The sequence below is a fragment of the Coffea eugenioides genome, chromosome 10, assembly GCF_003713205.1.
Source record: "Coffea eugenioides isolate CCC68of chromosome 10, Ceug_1.0, whole genome shotgun sequence".
Lineage (NCBI taxonomy): Eukaryota > Viridiplantae > Streptophyta > Magnoliopsida > Gentianales > Rubiaceae > Coffea > Coffea eugenioides.
The window spans coordinates 206,252-225,712 of record NC_040044.1 but is presented as its reverse complement, the minus strand read 5'-3'; the positions used below and the strand labels follow the sequence as shown (position 1 = coordinate 225,712).

The following is a 19,461-nucleotide window of genomic DNA, read 5'->3' as shown; positions in this document are numbered from 1 at the left end:
TCTGCTACCTGAGCGTACCATCAATACAGTAATTATTACGTTACGTGTGCGCGGTGCCTGTGCGGCTTTTGTTGGTGGGTACTTTTTCTTCCGTACTAGAAGTACAACTGTACAAGAAGCACTCGCAGGATTAAAAGAGCGGACTGACTAAAAGAATCAGAGAAATTGTTCTGCCTTCTACAATCCTACTCTCTACTGCTACCAGGTATCCCTCAAATTTCACCTCAAAGTCTTGTTTCTCTGCACATATGATGATAACTCATAACAACACACACATAACACACACCGCCATACACCTCTCTGTTTCTCCGCCTCGTTGATCCATCTCATTTCACACCAATTGATAATTCCGGTTTCTTTCTCTTTTGCATGGTTTTGTATTCTCCTGTTTTTATTCAATCTATCTCAATATCTGAAGCACTGTGTATACCTTTCTTCTCTTTATCGTACTAATTTCCGAGTACATTCGATTCGACGGTATGCCTCTCCTGTCTTTTGTATGATCTACGCCTGTGTCTGTGTCTGTGTGCGGGGTGCTTATTATTTATTCTTGCCCATTCATCATTCAATTTCATCTCTACGGTTTCGAGATTCATCGTGCAATGCATGACTGCCATGCCAACCCACTCTCCCAATCTCAATTTCTTCTTTACTACTACTCTGATTATCAATATCAACCATATGGCAGGGCAGCCTTATTTAATTACTTAACAGCCGAAAAAAAAAAAAAACTTCTTCCATTTTTTCATTGGTTTAGCCCTGTCCTTGTATAAACCATGCTCGTATGCTTTGTGGACTGGATGGTGGATGCAATACGATATCCATGTTCTTTATTGCATCAAGATCAAGCTTGGTCGGGCCAATTTATCATCTGTTCAACTCCTCTACGCGTCATGACCTTCATACTTTTACGTATAGCTTCTCTTCTCCCTAGGATGTTACTTGCTAATTCGGTGATTAACCGGAGCCAGGTTGATGGTTTCGGAACATGTCCATATATGATATATCACTCAGCTTCACAATCTTTCATCTTCCAAACAGGGAGCATTTTCTCGATTTGACAACTTTTGGTTATATTTACCAGTTATAAAAGCAGCCAGCCAGATGGGGCTTTTGGATCTTTTCAGCGCTGCATCCATTCCAGTCCTCAAAGTCCTTTTGGTGACCGCACTTGGTTCGTATCTTGCACTGGATCGAGTCAACATATTAGGGGAGGACGCAAGGAAGCACTTGAATGGTGTAAGCCGCCTACATTCCCCCACATACATCTCGCTCCTTTACCTTGGTTGCTGCAAGAATCGTGTCTCCTCTCCACTCATTCTGATCATGCTCTAACTCATGTCCTTTACTGCTACTTATTATGTGAAGCCAGAAGACAAACATTGTTATTGTTTGTTTTGACTCTCTTTATATGCTATCCCTGAGCGTTAAACATTGCTTCGGCTAACAGTTGGCTTTTCATGCTGCGAGATGTCAAACGCATTAACACCCTTACTGTATATTTCGTCGATTTTCTCTCACTCACATGCGTGCACATGGACATGTATGCTAAGGTTGGTGATGGACGTTATTTAAGATACATCCTTTTGAGCTGTATAACTGGTGAAATTGTTGGACACCTACTGGTAAGCTCTTGTTGGATTCTGATGTTCCAACATCGATTCAATGGAAAGTTTACTGTTATTTAGTTCCCTTAGCTGCTAGTATCCGGAGCATGCAAGATAGTGGTGTTGTATAACTGAGAGTTAATTAAAGGGTCAAGAAGGGAAGGAATTTGGTGTCACATTGCTTTTGCAGGCTTTGGAGTACACTCAGGCTTCGTATATTCTTTTTTTTTCCCTCCCATATCAAAGAATTGATTGAACTGCATTTTTGCGTACAATTATGCTCGTTGTTTTTTATTCAGTTATAAGAAAGGTGTAAATTCTTAACTTGACAAGACCCCGCACTTAGAAAAAAGTAGTCACTGACACTATTCCTTAAGGAGATTGATAGTTTGTGTTTCTACCACACCGCCACAACCAAACTTAATACAAGTACGGATCCGATATACAAAAACCATAAGAAGAGAACTATAAAAAATATACCAAGAACAACTTCAAAATATTCTGTTCCTTGTTTTGGAGTCCTTTCTTTTGAATAATGATAATTTATACGCTCACATACATATATCCTTTCTTGTATCAGTAATAATTATTATTATTATTATGATGAATTATATTTTTGGTCTCCAAATTCCTAGATGTGTAGTGTCCTGTACATGCGAACAAGTCCCGATTTTCTGGACTTGGAACTTTGCTCCATATCTAGTCTTAGAGCCTCCTATAAGGTATAACATTTCATTTTTCCGTTGTTTGCAGCTTCTTTGGTTTGGTGACGATTGTACAGAGTTGAAATCAGTTTACATTTGAAGGTTTTGTTTTGAGGGCGTAAATTATGTGACACCAAATTTACTGGGTTGCTGTTCTCTTTGTGCAGATTGTATTTTATGTCTTCAATCCAGCGATCGTGTCAAGCAACTTAGCAAAGACAATAACATATGATAGCATGGTCAAGTTGTGAGTTCTTACCATGATGCTGACTTCATTCAACATCATTTTTTTTCCCTGTAAAGTTCTTTTTCTTCTCTTCATTTATTCAGAGTTTTAAGTGTGACCCCAGTTAAATGTGCAGGTGGTTCATGCCTTTCAATGTCCTTATTACATTCCTTGTTGGTTCAGTTCTTGGGTGGCTGGTCATTCAAATGACAAGAGCTCCTCGACATCTGCATGGGCTTGTTATTGGATGTTGTGCTGCAGGTAAATTTTGCTGTACATGTATTTTCTTGTTCTGTAGAAATGGGTGTTTTGGAAACATTTGTATGGCTAAAATTTTTCCATAATATATGAGGAAAGAGTACATTCAAGTCCTGCATCATTTTTCTGATCCCTTCATTTGCTGGGGAAAACGTTTCTGTTATTGCTTATTAAGTTTTTCCCTCCTCATTTCATGGCTAATATTGCCGTGAGAATGTTTTCCTTTCTCATGTGTGTGAACAGGAAATTTAGGAAACATGCTTCTCATTATAATTCCAGCAGTTTGTAAAGAGAAAGGAAGCCCTTTTGGAGCTCCTGATGTTTGTCATTCATATGGAATGGCATATGCTTCTCTTTCAATGGCGGTATGTCTCTATCAGTTATTCCAGTTTAAGGGAAGCAGATGGGAACATGACTGGTAGCCATTATCATAGCATATTGTGACCTATTAAAGGAGTGAATATGATAAAGTGGTGTGGTCAGTCTACATCATTCCTAGTAGGGTTGTCTAAAAACATGAATGTGTTTTGCAAACCAAACAATATGCCTTAGAGCTAATTTCAGTTGGAAAACTAACTGGTAAAAAACATTGTATTGACTACATTTGAACCTTTCTAAGAGTACATGGGATTTAAAATTAAATTGTCAAGCATAGATTCATATACTTAAGAGGGATATTATTGCATAAGTTGACTGCTTTTATTACACCTGAATAATGTCTCGTGGTGAAAGGATTTCTTTGAACTGACGACGAAGTAACCAGAAAGGGTGGAGGATCTGAATTGCTGAAAAAGTGCTCAAGTTGTACATTGCGCCTTCTTTTTTTTCCTGCTTTAGGGAAGTCTGGTGAATGTATCCATTGATTTGTCATCATGATTCAGATAGGAGCCATCTTCCTGTGGTCTTACGTCTATAATATCATGCGGATATCCTCGAGCAAGAGCTCAAAGGAGGTAGAAATAAGTGACTCCTCTGTCATTAAGTCACCAAGGGAAAGCTACGTATCACCTCCTGGGAGTTGCACAGACCCATTGCTTCATTCTGATAAATTAGAAGGATTTGAGGACTATCCAGATCAACTTGCTTTACCTTCCTCTAGACTTGAGGACATAGCTCAGGTTAATTTTGCACTTTATGCTTTTTCTGTTGAGTGTTTAACCTGCAAGAAGAAGAAAAAAATTATCTTATCAAACATCTCCCCTGACTCCCCGCCGCGAAACACAATGAAATTCAAAGGAAGGATATCCTTTAAGAAAGGATTTAGATGGATCAAGAAGATACTCGTGTACAAAAACAAGTGCCTTAACCACGCAGATTATATGCATTGAACTGTGTGTCAAAATCTTTCTGCCCCAGAAGATTAAACCAATCTCAATAGTTTCTTTGGGATTCGATGTCTTCTTCCTTAATAAAATTAAAATCTTTTATCACAGATTCCACTTTCTGCTCTCAGCATCTTTGGCCAAATAGCATTGTTTACAATGGAATGAAAGCAAAGACCTTCCTCAATCTTAACAGAAGCAGAGACAGCCTAAAGGAGAAAAGAGCTGTCAGAGCCATAAAACTGTGGACTTTTTCGCATGTTTAATGTAATTTGTGGTACTAGGAAGTTTGGAGTAAATGAATCAAGAATGGATACTTTGATGAATGAGTTCTTGACAGGAATGATGAAAGGCACATCCACAAATTGAGGCATCCTACCATCAGTTTTCTAAGAGACCTTCAATTGATTGCATTGTGAGACATGACATTAGTTTTCACGTACTCCTCTTGTGATGCTTCACCTTGATACACCAAATTGATTGTTCTTTGAGTGATGCTTCATCTTGATACACCAAATAAATTGTTCTACAAACCTGCCTGTGGTATCTTTAGCCAGGCCTTGGTAGGGTAAATGTATAAATGGGCCGCCTCAGCTTCTCCAAAAGCAAGAAAGTGCATCATTACCTTTATATATTGATTACTCAGATAAAACTCTGACAGCTGATATTTTCTGCAGGAATCACTTTGGGATAAGATCAAGCAACACGTGGAAATGGTTGTAAGAAAGGTCAACCTCAAGAGGTTATTTGCACCTTCAACTACTGGAGCAGTATGACTCACTCGTCCTTTTAAAATCGTTTCCTTTTCTTTAGGGAATAGGGTGGAGGTTGGCTTTGGAATGTTCAGTTGAATACATGCACAAGCATGATTCTTTTCATTTAGGATAGAACTCTTTATAAGTTAGATAAAGTATACAAATAATCTGGTTGAAAATGTGTAAAAGATCTTCCTGACCTAGGGGTAATACCTAACTGATAGCGTTGCATCAGTTATCAATATGCCCAAGAGGGTGGAAAAACATGCTGTCTCATAATCTTTAGTCAATGTGCAATGGTACGGAGCATTGTCTTTATAAAGGGTATTTTATCGTTCAAAGATCATATGGTGCATTGTCTTTGTAATGGATATTTTGTCTTTTGGGGGAACATTCACGAAGCAAGTCCTTGCACACCTCTGCTCAAGTATTGAGCTGCAATTTTGTGGAATGGACCCTATACCACTCTCTCTAATTAGATGAAGCCATGTGGGCAAAAGTCATATATGTTTGTTGCATGACAAACATAAAATCTTAGAAAATGAATCACTCGCCAATTGTATGCCTGTAAATACTAAGAGAACAGGTAACACCAGGCTAGTGAATCATGTAAGCCTACTTGTCATTTTTCACACAAATCAAGCTATGATCAGTTTATGGATCCCGAGGCACACAATTCAATACTGACTAAACTTTCAGATTGTTGGTTTTGTAGTTGGACTTGTACCTCAGTTTCGAAGGTTTATTATTGGTGACGCAGCGCCTCTTCGTGTGATCCATGACACTGCACTTTTGCTGGGGTACATTGCCTATCTCCTCAGATGGTTCTTGATTGTTCTTTTTTCAGTCACCATTTAATTATTCACAGTTTTTCCCCACCAATTAATAAGCATCTACATTACCTCATCAAAATCAAGCATCACATGAGAACTTATTTGTGCTATCATTGAAGTTAATTAAAGAAAATTTTCTGGTAGACCACTGAAGCAACTGTCTTTCGTACTAATAAAGGGATTTCAGTGTGAGTCTGCTATTTTCTAAAGTTTTTAATAAACTGGCTTTAGGATTCCATTCATATAATGGTCCCACACGATTATTCTCCCAATAAGAAGTCAGAGAAGTGATGATTCAGACAGATGCACTTCTCGGCCTCAAGAACAAGAATGTCAACACTATCTGCATATTTACAACAAGAGACACAAAAATTCATTTGGCTTGAGAACAAGAATGTTAACAAAGCAGGAAAACTCTTGACCATGTTTTCGGAATTTTGAGTTAGGAGAACAATTTCTGTGTTTGGATAGCAAATTATTTACACTAATTTATCTACTCGCATCACAAACACATTTTTCAATCACGTTTTTATCTCACATACATCATATCGAAAAAGTGCGTCAGTATTTTTTTCAAAAAATTATCCCAAATAATCCCCTTCCCAAACACATATAGGCAAACTTTTGACCATGTCTTCGGAGTTCTGAGTTTGGAAAACTTCAATTGCAAAAATTTTGCCTTTCTGATTTATCAGCTTGCTTTTTATTCAAACTTCTTCTTCCCTCCTCTAAGTTGTTCGAGGGAAATTTAGGCACGGTTTCAGTTGTTCAAGTCCATTTTTGTTCCATATAGCTGTCATTTTAAACTTCCTCCCTTTCCTTCTAAAACTACGTATTCCTCATAAACCTGTTATGACTGCAGGGATGGAGCCATCCCAGCTCTTACATTAATTATGGGAGGGAACCTCTTAAAAGGCACAAGTGTTTTGGACTAGACTCCTACTTTGGCTTCTGATTGATTCAGCTCTTTTTCACATTTCCTCGCAACTATTACTAGAATTTCTGAGTGCATGTTGTTTTTCTTGCTCAGGTTTACAAATTGCAGCAGTTCCCAAGTCTCTTATTGCTGGAATTGTAATTGCACGATACATTGTCTTGCCTATGATAGGCGTTGCTGCTGTGAAAGGTGCACTTCAATTTGGATTGGTGGACAATAATCCACTGTATCAGTTTGTTCTTTTGCTTCAGTATGCGGTTCCACCTGCAATGAACATTGGTATGTTATCCTGAATTCTCACTCTAATCGTAATCTTGACTGGTTCCTGTCGGTTCTGGCCAAAGAACCGTGGTGAATGTAGCATGGTAGTAGAGAATTATTCCATACTATGTTTTCTTTCGCTCGTCTTACAGTTTCAGCTGCATAGTATCGCCAGTCCTTGCAAAAAAAATAAATTAGGAGATCAAAGAAGTTCAAATATGACCTTAAATATCCAAGAAAGAAATCGAATGTAGCAAAGACACCGAATTTAAGTTTTACATTTCTTATGACGGGTTGCGTTGGGCGTGTAAGTTGTAGACTGTGAATAGGATACATAACGAAACTTGAGGGCGTTCTTGAGAGCTACCGGATGCTTTCAAGTGGCACCATTGATCAATGTATTAACAGGATTTTCTTTGGCAGGTACAATAACTCAGCTGTTTGGTGCTGGTGAAAGTGAATGCTCTGTTATTATGCTATGGACTTATGCTTTGGCTTCAGTAGCGCTTACGTTCTGGTCAACTTTCTTCTTGTGGCTGGTGGCTTGATTTCATGTGACTTCTCTCGTGTCTTCGCCGAGGAAGGGAGGAGGATGTTTCAGGCTATTTAGTGACTGCAAAGTTCGATGGAATGACATATGAATCACGTGTACCGCACTGCCTAGCATGCATAGACACACACTCGATTGATCTTTCAAGGACCAAAATAGTGGTGTAGCTAAAACCATTTCGTTTCATTTGGCCTCGATTCCTGCTACAAAATGAGGCTCGGGAAAAGAGTTGGGAGGGGCGTAGTTTCGGCAAGAGCTCCCCTGCTGCTTCAAGAATTGTAGTGTAGCATTTGGGATGAGAACAGCGAAAAAGGTTTTTTTTTATTTTTTATTTTTATAGTAGTGTATCCTTCCTGTTTCTTAGAGCAAGAGTTTCTATGGTCCCGACGCTCGTGAATAAGCAAAAAATAAGTAATCATACTTGGGATGCTTGTAATTTGTTAATTGCGTTAAATTATGTAAATCTATGACTTATCATAGACTACTAGCATTCAAATCTTTAGCAATGACCAAGCAAAATCTTACATCCGTGAAAAGAAAGTACCCCGCAGTTGCATGATATCTATGGTGAAGATAAGATAAAGCAGAAACTTTTGTTTCATAGACCAAAATAAAACAGGAATACTTCACACCCAATACTTATAAGACTAATAAAAATGCGAAGGGAATACAAAATCTGCAGTAAAATTCATAGGAGAACTCTCTTGACTGAGAAATGAGCTGAAACTGCAGCTACAGCCATCACGTTTGCATTTTGCATTTTGGGCTCTCAGATTTAGTCAGTCACCTACTGCGGTGGATGAATCCAGTAACTTCAACTCATTGCAACAAATATATTGCCCTAAAGAGAGGAAACGGGAAGAGCAAAAGGGCCCGTCCCAGCCCCGGTTTTGCAAATCTTTCTAAATCACCATACAAGCCCATGGCCAGTGACGGAGCCAGGATTTTTTTATTTTGGGGGCCAAAATTTTTTCCTAATAAAATTATCTTAATATATTATGTTCAAAATAATTTTCTTCTATTTAAATATGTGACATCTAAAAATATCAAATATTAAATCTAATTATAAAGGTATGTCTATTCATAAATATGCGGTACAATCATAACAAAAATTAACAAAAAAGATAACATTTGATTAAATATCTTATAACATTACAAACCATCCAATTTGCACATTATGAGAAGATGCTCTCCAATATGTCACCTATGCAATATATATATATATATATATATATATATATAACCATGTAATATAAATGTAACTATTTTCAATTGAAAAAAGATAAAAGTTATGTTAACATACTTTGAAATTTCAACATCTTTTCTTTGAAGTAAATTGAGTTCTACGCTCTTTCATAGAACTAAATTCATCTATGATTGAATCACTGCTAAAATTTTTAGCAACTTCCTTTTCTATATACACAGTTAGACAAATCATTCAAGAAATTATCTTCCATCTTGTTTTGGAGCTTTGTCTTGATTATTTTCATAATTGAAAATGCCCGCTCTGTAGTTGCAGTTGATACAGGAAGAGTAAGAACAAGTCTAATCAATCTATCAATAAGAGAATATATCACTGATTTTCTTGTCTTCACCAAGCCTTGACATAACTCATTAATACCAGATAATTCTTGCAATTCAAGATGATTTGGAATGTTGAGCTCAAAATGTTGAAGTTTTATTCTTAGACGTACTAGTTCTTGCTCCATAAAATCATTCGGATAGAACTTCTATGCATACAAATATCATCAATCTTGAACAGCATAAATCCATTTCTAAGATCTAAAGTAGTGCTCAAAACAAGCAATTTCATGGTATGATCATTAAACCTGCTATGTAACTCTTGCAATTAATAATCAATTGTTGCAAGAAATATATCCACTCGATAATAATGCTCCACACTAATCTCATCATGATGATTTCGAGATCTACCACGTCTTGCAATATATTGAGCATTCATACATGGGATATCAATTGGATGTTGCTCACAAAATAATTTAACTTTCACCAAGAAATCATCCCATCCCGAATCTCTAAAATTCTTCAGTAGCATTGTTGTGCTTGAGACAAGATGCATTGCATTCAAAATATCTTGAGATTTACATTGCAATGCTATACAAAGAAGATGAGTAATTTCTATAATGTCTTTCATAAGATGCAAAGTGAAAACAAACTTAAAGGATAACAACTGATTCAAAGCAAAATTTGCATCTCCACATTGAGAGTATGAACCTCCATCTACTGCAATGTTACTTAAAATCACACAAGTAGCATTGAACATTTTCAGTAAACTAGAAATAGAATCCAAATGAGAACCCCAACGAGTATCTCCAACTTGTTTTAAAGTGCCAATTTGATTAAGCCCCCTTTCAGTTTCAAGTTCACCATTAGCAATCTTAGTAGCAACTTCAATTGCTTGAGCCTCCTTTAATTCATCATTACGTTTGCTAGATGCAGTAATAATGTTGATAATGAAAACTAAATTGGAGAAGAATTGGTGAACAGAAGCTACTTCTCTAAAAGCTGCAACATTAGCAAGTTGAAGCCTATGAGCCAAACAATGAATGTAATAGGCATATGGACATTCATGGCAAATTAAAGCTTGCAAGCCATTCCATTCAAAGATGACTAATTCATATATATATATATATATATATATATCAACTCTCATAATATAAACTAAAATTGTAAAAATTTAGGGAGGGTCAATTTTATTTTACACACATATTTACATGTTATGAATTAAAATTCTCAAAACTTAGGGGGGCCATGGCCCCCCTCTGCCCCCCTTGGCTCCATCATTGCCCACGGCATAACGTTCTAACTTCTAACTTCACTACCTCGCCTTTCGTACTTCACCAGCAATTTCCGCTTTTGCTCCTCCAGATCTGTCAATAACGCTCCATACGCTTCACCTCAAAACTTAAATTGTACTTCAAACAACTCCCCTGATGTTTTATCATCATTCATCTTGCTTTTGTTTCTCATCTCCTTTTTTTTTTTTAATTTTTTGACGTATTCAAGATGGGGAAAGAAACAAACTCAGGGTGCATTTGATTCTACAGCACTGGAATTCTTTCGTTTGGAAAATGCATAGAATTAATACAGAATTCATTTGGAATTCCAAATTCTTTGTTTTGGATGAGAGAGGAATTGTTTCCATCTAACATTTGCTTACATAAAAGGGGAAACAAGGACACTGGTTGCATTGCTCCATTCCTCTCGTTACCAATTCCCCCGCCACATATGCAGTTAACCAAGGTCAAAAGCAGCCGATTTAACTAGTCATTGATCTCTTCCAATTCATCCTATAATAAGAGCCATCATGTAAAACAGGCAGCCGTCATTAAAAAAAAAAAAAAACAAATCTTCATTATTGCAGAAACCAAGTCTCGTTTCGCCACATGTTCAGCCAACCACATACTCCAGTCAACTACAGTGTGTTATTCTGTTCCTCAGAGTTGCAAGAATGAAAACCGCAACAAGAAAAAACCAAAACCATCATATTTATCTTCATAATTCGGTTTTCGAGCACCTAATTAAACTATTGACCTCATGCATAAAGTCAAAAAAAAAAAAAAGAAACATCAGGAATCCTGCATTAATGGTTTCACCACAAAATTTCCATTCATCATCAACATGTTAACGTTCAAAAGGGCGTGTTTCCACTGTTTGATGGTGTTGACATCACGGATAGAATGTCCGTCACAGAAGACATGGCACTCAGAGCAGCTTTCAGAACATCTTGTGAGCACCCAGGTTTCACAATAGTGCGCACCTGGAAAAGGAATGACAAGGAGAATAAGATGTGTGGGGAACTAGAGGAATTATAAAATGTAAAAATCCAGCAAAGGATCAAATGCCGTGAACTGTCAAATTTGGATGAAGAGGAAAGTGAACCACCTTATCAAGATATTCTTGCAACCGTTTGATGCGGCCCATATAGTCCTGGTCTTCAACACATAAGGTTACAGACTTTGCATCTGCACCAGGACCATCAAATTGAAGGGGTCCTGGATTTCTGTAGACATCATCCATCAAAAACTTTGTCGCATTTTGTCTCAACAACCTGCACCAAAAGATATGGGTTGATTACTCAGTAAACAAGTCCTCAATTCCACTCCCAACTCCCCCCCCCCCCAAAAAAAAAAAAAACGTACTCGTATGCTTTGCCTTTCAGATCAACAGTAGCAGGATGCAGAGCAGGTTTTCCAAGGGACAGTGTTCCAGGACCACGACCATAGCGCTTAACGGTCATCATAGCCTGGATTCACCAAAAGGAATTTGACAATTCAAAACTTGAAGGACAGGAGAAAAACAGGAACAAACAACAAAAATTACAGATACACCATATCCACAGTGGACATTCTTGACTTTTGGATGAATACAAAGATTTAATGCTACCAGAAACTCACAGTAATTGGAGCGGCGCCACATTTCCACTTGTTTACAGGATTTTTAAGATTAGTTACAGTTGCCATGTAACCATTCAACCCAGCAGCCAGAATATGGTAGCAGATATGACCAAGAACCTGCAAAAGGGTAATGATTTTTTAACACAATACTTTTTTTTTCACCAAGGGCAAGACTCAAATACTGAACTTTTTCTTTTTCTCAAGCGGACAGTAAAAAGATGGGGTTTATGAGGATTAAAGACTTGTCCAAGACAAGGACCCATAACCCCAAGCTACACCCAACGCTTAAGGACTAAAACTTACATAGGCATAATCGCAATCAAACTTTGATGGCAGTGACCCTCGAGCTTGATAACCAAAGAAGTGGCAAATGGCATTAAATTTTTTTCCTTTATAAGTTCCTTCTTTCTGCAAAGATCATGAAATAAGTTAGTGGCCTGGGTTTACTTACTAAAAACCAGAAAGTTCACAAGCAAACAAACATTTGTTTATTTCAGAAGCATATGCAATTCTAACTACGGTCCTGCAACATGTGAATGCATGTTAGTGTGCTTTCTCCTAAAGCTTTATTAATATTTATTCAACTACCACTCGAACATTATGTGCATAACTTTAAACAAGTAATAGCCTAAAATACAAAAATTAAAAAAATAAAAAAAGAACAGATAATTCTGAGACAAAAAGAAAAAGAAAATTACACTATCTGACATGCAGTACTGCAAACCTAAATAATATGTGGCATCTGTCTTAAGCTGCTTTTTACAAGTTTCTAGTCATTTAAGTACTTTTACATAACTTTTTCTTCTTACCACTTAAATAACCATGAACTCGGAAGCAGTGACCAAAACAAGTCAACTGTATAAGACAAACTAATTCCAAAACAGAATATGGTTTCTAAAGAAACTGGTTCTAAAAGAGAAAGTACAACTACTATATCCAGAGATTACTATCACCAGACTTTGAATATTCAAAAAGTGTCTTGAACTGAAAAAAGAAAAGAGGAGGAGAAAGGTTAATGGTTGTCTTTCTCAAGATTAAAGTTTACCAATCGCCTATTGATTTCAGCTTCCACGAGATGCGCAAGAAGTTTCTCTGTCTCAATCTGCAAGTGAAAGAGAATGCAAACTATCATTACCAAAAAATAAAAAAAGTACATATACATCAAGCAGTACCATTAATTGGCAGATTCAATTACCTGGGATAGCTGTGCGGAATCATCAGATTCTGGAAAGAGTAGGAGCTGCAGGATCATAATTTTAAGGAACTGAGCACCATTATGCAAGAAATTTAAAATAGTAAATTATATTAGAGAGATAGGGCAAAAAGGATACCTGTTTCCTTATGAAAGGTGGTAAGAACTCAAATAATGCAGATGCCCAGGGGGTCAGTTGAGAGGAAATGCTATCAGCAGAAACACCTTGTCTAAGCAACCCATGGATTTCCTAGGAGATAAAAGATAATTGTACAGAAGCATTTAGTCAACAGATGAATTATAGCTACAAGACAATCACAAGCATCCAAATAAATCTTCTTGACCACTTTGCTTTTGACAGGGATAAAGAGTGATATATTCCATATTAACGGGGAGAAGGTTATGTAGGATGAAATTTTAGACCAAGAGCCTGAATCTATACCTGTTTTTGACAGGGATAAAGAGTGATATATTCCATATTAACGGGGAGAAGGTTATGTAGGATGAAATTTTAGACCAAGAGCCTGAATCTATACCTGTAATAAAGCATACACTTCAGGAATACTTTCTATAAGCCCCTCTGGCAGCAGAATGACACCATGATATTTATCTGAAACAAAAACACATTATTTGACAATGTCAAGACATCAGCAGTAATGCCGATTATTGCAAACCAAGATTCCAAACCTTGTTCAGCCCTAGCTTGAACAGCATCACAAATTTGTTTTGTGATGTCAAAAAGTGTAAGTTTCGATGCAGCCACTTCCTCACCGAGAATCACCTATTAAGAGCAATCTAAGGCTACTGATCACAATGCAAATAATTGTGTTGAAAAAACAGCGTTCAACATTTAATACAAGTAGAGTAATGGAACATGGTGCATAAAAACTAACCATATTTGGGTGTGACTGAAGAGTGCATTCCAAAGCAACTTGTGATGCCTTTCGGCCCATGAGTCGGATGAAATAATAATACTGTAAAAAAATGCAGAAGGAAAATGTTAAAGTCCTTTATTCACAAATGCATGCTTCCAAAATAAAAACAAAAAGGTTTGTGATGCTGAAGTGGACTCCCGATAAATAAGAGAATTTTTTGACAATGCAAAAATTTCTCGTATTGAATTCAAAGTGCCATGCTATTATTACTTAATATTCATATTTGATAGGACAAAGGCATAGTCTTATTTATTTCTCTCCAATAAAAACCTCATTGGCGCCAAGCCTGAGGGAATGGCAACAAATATAGAAGCTTTTTATTTAAAAAATATGAACAGCTGACACACTAATATGTGCACCAAAATTCTGAATAGCGCTAAAAGTATAGTCATTACTAAAAGCCTGTTTGCGGTTGTGGTGCTTTTGCTAAAAACATGTTTGGTGAGTATCATCCATTGAATTTAGGAGTACAGCTTTTGGCCAATAAAGCGATTTTGGCATAGGATCAAAGTTGGTGATTTTAGAGCAACTTTTGTATTCCAAAATAAATAAATAACTTTAACAATTTTATTATAAATTTGAACTAAATGAAGAGATAAATGTCTTAGAAATTTAAAAATGCACATAATCAAATAGAAAACGTAATCATGCAAATATACACCCAAACGGTATGATTAAGCACTTAATAAGTACTTTGATCAAAAGCTCTACTAATTAAGTGCTTTTTAACAAGCCACCGCAACATCAAACAGGCCCTAAAACAGTTAATCCAACTGCTCAAGGTGAAACCAGAATGAATGCCCAAAAAAGGAGGACAGAGATAATTACCTTCTCAGCAGAGAGTGCATCAGTACAAACATTGCTAATAAGCTGGGAATTAACCTGAAAGGAGTCCCATAAATATGTAGTCAGTTTCTGGCCCATTATTGCCACAAATGTATCTTCACAACTTCTGTACTTAATGCTCTCTTCATCTCTAATAAAAGAATGATAAATGACCAGAAGAACAGTAATCAAGTGTAGTCAATTGAGAATGAGTTCAGAAAAAACACATGAACCAAAGATGTATCTTCAACTGAATCAACTACAAGTGTACAGTGATTATTAACACTCTCAATTGCGCAAATACCTGTTTTCAATCCAAAGCCCCAACGTCCTCTACTATCTTACAAAATAAGTTATACAAACAAAATATCTACTTTTTTTTTTCAACGGTCTTATTTTGTATCTACCATTCAAGATTATAAAAATTAAGCAGCTTTTATACCCCAAAACAAACAATTCTATATCCAGACAATCTTTGACATTTACAATCATCAATTTTCGATTCATGTGGTCTTAAGGAAATGACACCTAGTGTAGTACAATTTATGCCAGGTGATAATCCATGATTGAAATCTTGTTCTGGGAAATATAATGATCCACATTCTAGGGAACAAAGTTACAAACATCAACAAAATTTCTTGCAAGACGAGATAGACCAGGAGAAAAAATATTATACCATAAGCTTATCTACAATGTCGCACTTCCTGAACTCAAAACCAATTTCACAGAAGATTGGGAGGGAAGATGGGGGATTGGGTACCAGAAATAATAAGAGCTGTCAATAAATTCTGAGAGCATCTAACTTCATCCTTCTAAAGAGTACACATACCTTGCATATAGTGTCAAAACCAACATTAGTTTCTACAAATTGGTTCTTGAGATCTCCATTTAGCGTGACTGGGACACCCACAACCTGCAGAAATTTCAGGACAATATATATTATCTAATTATGTTCAGAAAAAACGCCTGCCAGAAGCAATATACATTAAGTTCAGCATTCTGAAGCGATCATTTTACACCCATAACGATCAGAAAATGGTATCAACAATAGGTTAGCTCTGCCAATCACAAATGAATTGGTAATCCAGAAGAAATATTTAGAAAAGGAAATGCTGCTAGGGCACTACACCTTTGTTTGGCATTTTGCTTCTGCAAAAGTTTCTGCAAGCTGAGCAGCATCTGTGTTTGAAGTTACCCCTTGAAGAAACAGAAAATATATACCAGTTAGAGGATTTCAACATAATATCCTGGGCTTGTAAGCCTTTATTGAGAGAAAACCAAATACCTCCAATAACAACAAGGCCGTCCAGCTTTAAAGCTTTGCATGCAGCCATTGCTGCATTCACCTGCTCAGTAGTCCTTATTTGATCTTTTGTCCGTCCAAGTAGATCATAACCGCCTTGAGAGAGTAGCATTCAATAAATGTCCAAAGATCTAAATCCAAGCAAATATAAGGTCGAGATAAAGTTTGAGTCTATGCATCACATCAAAGCCTGATGCTCTAATTTTTACCTTGATTTTTATATGTAGCAAGGATGTCATCGGTAATTTCAAGAGTCTTCTGTGCAAATAGACCTTCAGAACCACCTGGTAATGAAATATGACAGCAGTAACACTTACTGCTTAATGAGAGAAAAAAATATGCATTCGATCTTTAAAAACCTGACTAAAGCAAAAGCAGAAACTGTTTGAACCATCATATCATGTGAAGTTATCACAATAGAGAAGACAGAAAATGAATAATTTGTGAAAACTAAAATAAAAGGGCAAGAACGCTCTTATCATGTAGCCAAAAATATAAGGAAGATTCCATTAGGCAATCCATTCGAATCATAGCAACTCGAGCATGAAAAAATTGGTGAAACCCAATAATCACTTACCCAAAAATCCAAGCAAAGTGCTGTTAGGATTATGAACTTTGAGAGCATCGTGTAGTCCCCAAATGACATTATGTCCACCAGGAGACTGTCTACCGCAGAAAACTAATCCCACCCTGAGGAGTAAAACATCGAACCAGAAAGTGCATAAAAGCTGACCATCCAGATTCAAATTAACATAAAAAGCCTGCATAAACATATAACATCAACATGCACTCATCCATGCTTCTCCCATAAACGCATTACAGATCAAGACAGAAAATTTGCTAAATTTTGTATGAATGTCTGAATGTGCATAGATGCAAGCACAGGAGGGGGGTGAGTAGATGTAGTCATCTGATTAATTCAATTCATATTCAATCATATCCTCCCATCTAATAGCGAGTGAAAGCTGTAAATGAGGGGAGACAGAATGAAGGCATGAGCAGCGCACCACCATCTTCTTCTTCCACTTTGAACATAAAGCTCATGAACGCATCATACAGTGATAACTTTTGAGTGAAAACAGTAAGTTGTGCAGAGAAGCTGAAAGAGGCGAGGCAATGGTGAATGATAAGAAATGCCTATTACCGAATAGGCGGGTGGTCAGTGATGATCTGAGCATCAGGGACCTTGGCAGTAGCCCTGAGAAAGTGAGCCAGAGGCTGACCATAGCTGTGAGGAAAGGAGCGACTGATAGTGTGAGCCCCGTGCGGGTCAGCAGTAGTAGTGCCATCGCCAAACTCCACTCGAACAGTAGTTCCCTGTAGAGAGCAGAAGAAAGTGGAGGAGTCCCCCTCCTAATAAGCGAGCACGTCCTCCTCCTTTTGATACGACCAAATAAATAAATAAAAATCTCCCAACTCCGGGGAAAGAGACAGGTAAAAGACGGAGTGGGTATGTAATAGCAACAACATAATGTACTAAACGTGAGTAAAGTTGAGCATTCATTTCTGGAGCCCACAGTTGTTGGTAAATACAGCGATAAACAACAAGAAACGGGAAAATTTTCTAGAAACTCTTCTGAAGAGAAATATTCACTAACGAAGAAGAAATGTAAAAAAAAAAAAAAGCAAAAAAAAAAAAAGGTTCGAACCAGAAATAGGGGTAACAATTATACTGAGTTACAACATACAGAGAATGAAGCAGCGGCGGTGATAACGAAGTAATGAGAGTCAGATCCGATTTTCCGGAGAAGAGAGCAAAAAAAGCATATAGGGAAGCCCAAACAACCAGAAATGTACTAATTCACAGACAGATAGATAGATATATTAACCCAAAAATAAAAAAAAAACAAGCGCTGAGACTCAAAAATTCAACCAAAACGAAGAAGAGAAAGAAAAGAAGTGGGACGGGAGGCATTATCAGTAGTAATATTATTATTGTTTGTTGCAAGGAAACTTACGGATCCAATGATAGAATTGTCATAATGGTTTCGGAAAGAAGGCAGGATAATTAAGATGCGTAGAGTAGAAAGGAAGAGAAAAAAGAAGAAAGAAATGGAAAGAGGGGACGACCTCAAGGCAGGGAGGGAGCTGTGGCTGGTACTGAGCGCGAAGCTTTTGCAGATCAGAAAGTTCTCTTGCTATTCCGAAGTCCGAATCCATTTTCATTCGATTCGATCTTCTTTTCTTTTCTTCTTTTCTTTTTTTTCCTTTGGCTTTGTTGAATTGTTGGATTTGGACGCCCACCTCCTCTTCTTAAACTCTCGCACGACACAAACAGACTCCAAAATCTCTCTCTCTCTCTTAAACAGGAGGACGCTGCAGCTGCTTTACTCCGCCGGACCCCAAAAGTCCTTTCCCTCTCTCTCGCTAACCTTGTGCTTGCTGTGGTTTTACGCCGCTGATTTGTAGTACTACGACTCTATTTTGTGTTTTAGTTCTGTAATTAATTTACCATATAAACACTCCATTTTGGTTTTATAACTCTACTATTTTACACATGTTAGTATATATCTCTAACTTTTTTTAAATTTTTCTTTTTCAAGTACATACATTACTAGGGATCACTGAATTTTTTAAATAAATTTATTTTTAAAATTAAGTAATAAATTATTAACTTATCACTTAATATGATATACATTTAAATGTATTAGATTTAATACTTAATAATTCGATCAATTCATAGATTCAGGCTTCAAACTTTATTTTTTGAATTTTAATTTTATCAAATGCACCGTTCGTTCGTGATGCCAAGATTATTATTATTAGTTAGAATGTTCTAATCCAACCTCCTCTACTTAAACAAACCATGACGGCACTGCAAACCCGCAAGACATAGCTGCATTGCCCTCCCCTCCCCGCAAAACACCCCAAAAAAATTTAAAAAATAAAATAAAAAAGAAGAAGACATAAATAATGCATTTACCGGGAAGGACACGAAAAACCAAAACTCATAGATTTTTTTTTGATATTTTCTTACTGAAGTAAGAACTTACGTAAATAAACCTAATCCCCACAGTAACTCTAAAAGCCGACACAGATTAAATAAACCAAAACTCATAGATGCCCACACAGAATCACACATGTCGACATAGATCATAGCTGGAAGGTCGGGCTCGGGGGTTGTTGGTTTCCTTGCTCGTAAAACTACAATACTATGAAGTACTACACTACTGTTATCTCTTGCATTTTGTAGAGCATATGCTGCTGTGCACGGATAATTCCATAAATTCAAGGGATAATTTCATAAACCTTCCTGAGGTTTCTGACAATTTTACTAACTTTTCCTGAGCTTTTTAGAATTGCCTGACAAAACTTGGCCCAATTGCTTGCATCACATG

At 36.9% G+C, this 19,461-nt stretch overlaps 2 protein-coding genes across 2 annotated transcripts; one reads left to right on the top strand and one right to left on the bottom strand.

Annotated features, from left to right (window-relative positions):
* The first annotated feature begins 5 nt into the window (after positions 1-5).
* LOC113748832 (protein PIN-LIKES 3-like) lies at positions 6-7,906 on the top strand. Its single transcript, XM_027292405.1, has 11 exons — positions 6-205; positions 1,085-1,239; positions 2,479-2,558; positions 2,674-2,798; positions 3,039-3,160; positions 3,677-3,913; positions 4,795-4,887; positions 5,572-5,672; positions 6,568-6,620; positions 6,736-6,921; positions 7,327-7,906. Exons 2-11 carry the CDS (start codon positions 1,105-1,107, stop codon positions 7,449-7,451), a joined length of 1,257 nt encoding a protein of 418 aa, XP_027148206.1. The 5' UTR covers positions 6-205; positions 1,085-1,104; the 3' UTR covers positions 7,452-7,906.
* Positions 7,907-10,799: 2,893 nt separating this feature from the next.
* LOC113749321 (pyrophosphate--fructose 6-phosphate 1-phosphotransferase subunit alpha) lies at positions 10,800-18,507 on the bottom strand. The gene is made up of 19 exons (XM_027293012.1): positions 18,194-18,507; positions 17,268-17,440; positions 16,701-16,813; positions 16,333-16,407; positions 16,106-16,219; positions 15,950-16,017; positions 15,650-15,733; positions 14,824-14,877; positions 13,954-14,034; positions 13,748-13,841; positions 13,597-13,670; positions 13,200-13,310; positions 13,064-13,108; positions 12,914-12,970; positions 12,172-12,276; positions 11,869-11,985; positions 11,614-11,717; positions 11,357-11,522; positions 10,800-11,231 (listed from the first exon to the last, which is right to left on the bottom strand). The coding sequence occupies exons 1-19, from the start codon at positions 18,287-18,289 to the stop codon at positions 11,103-11,105; spliced, it is 1,860 nt and encodes a 619-aa protein (XP_027148813.1). The 5' UTR covers positions 18,290-18,507; the 3' UTR covers positions 10,800-11,102.
* Positions 18,508-19,461: the final 954 nt, after the last annotated feature.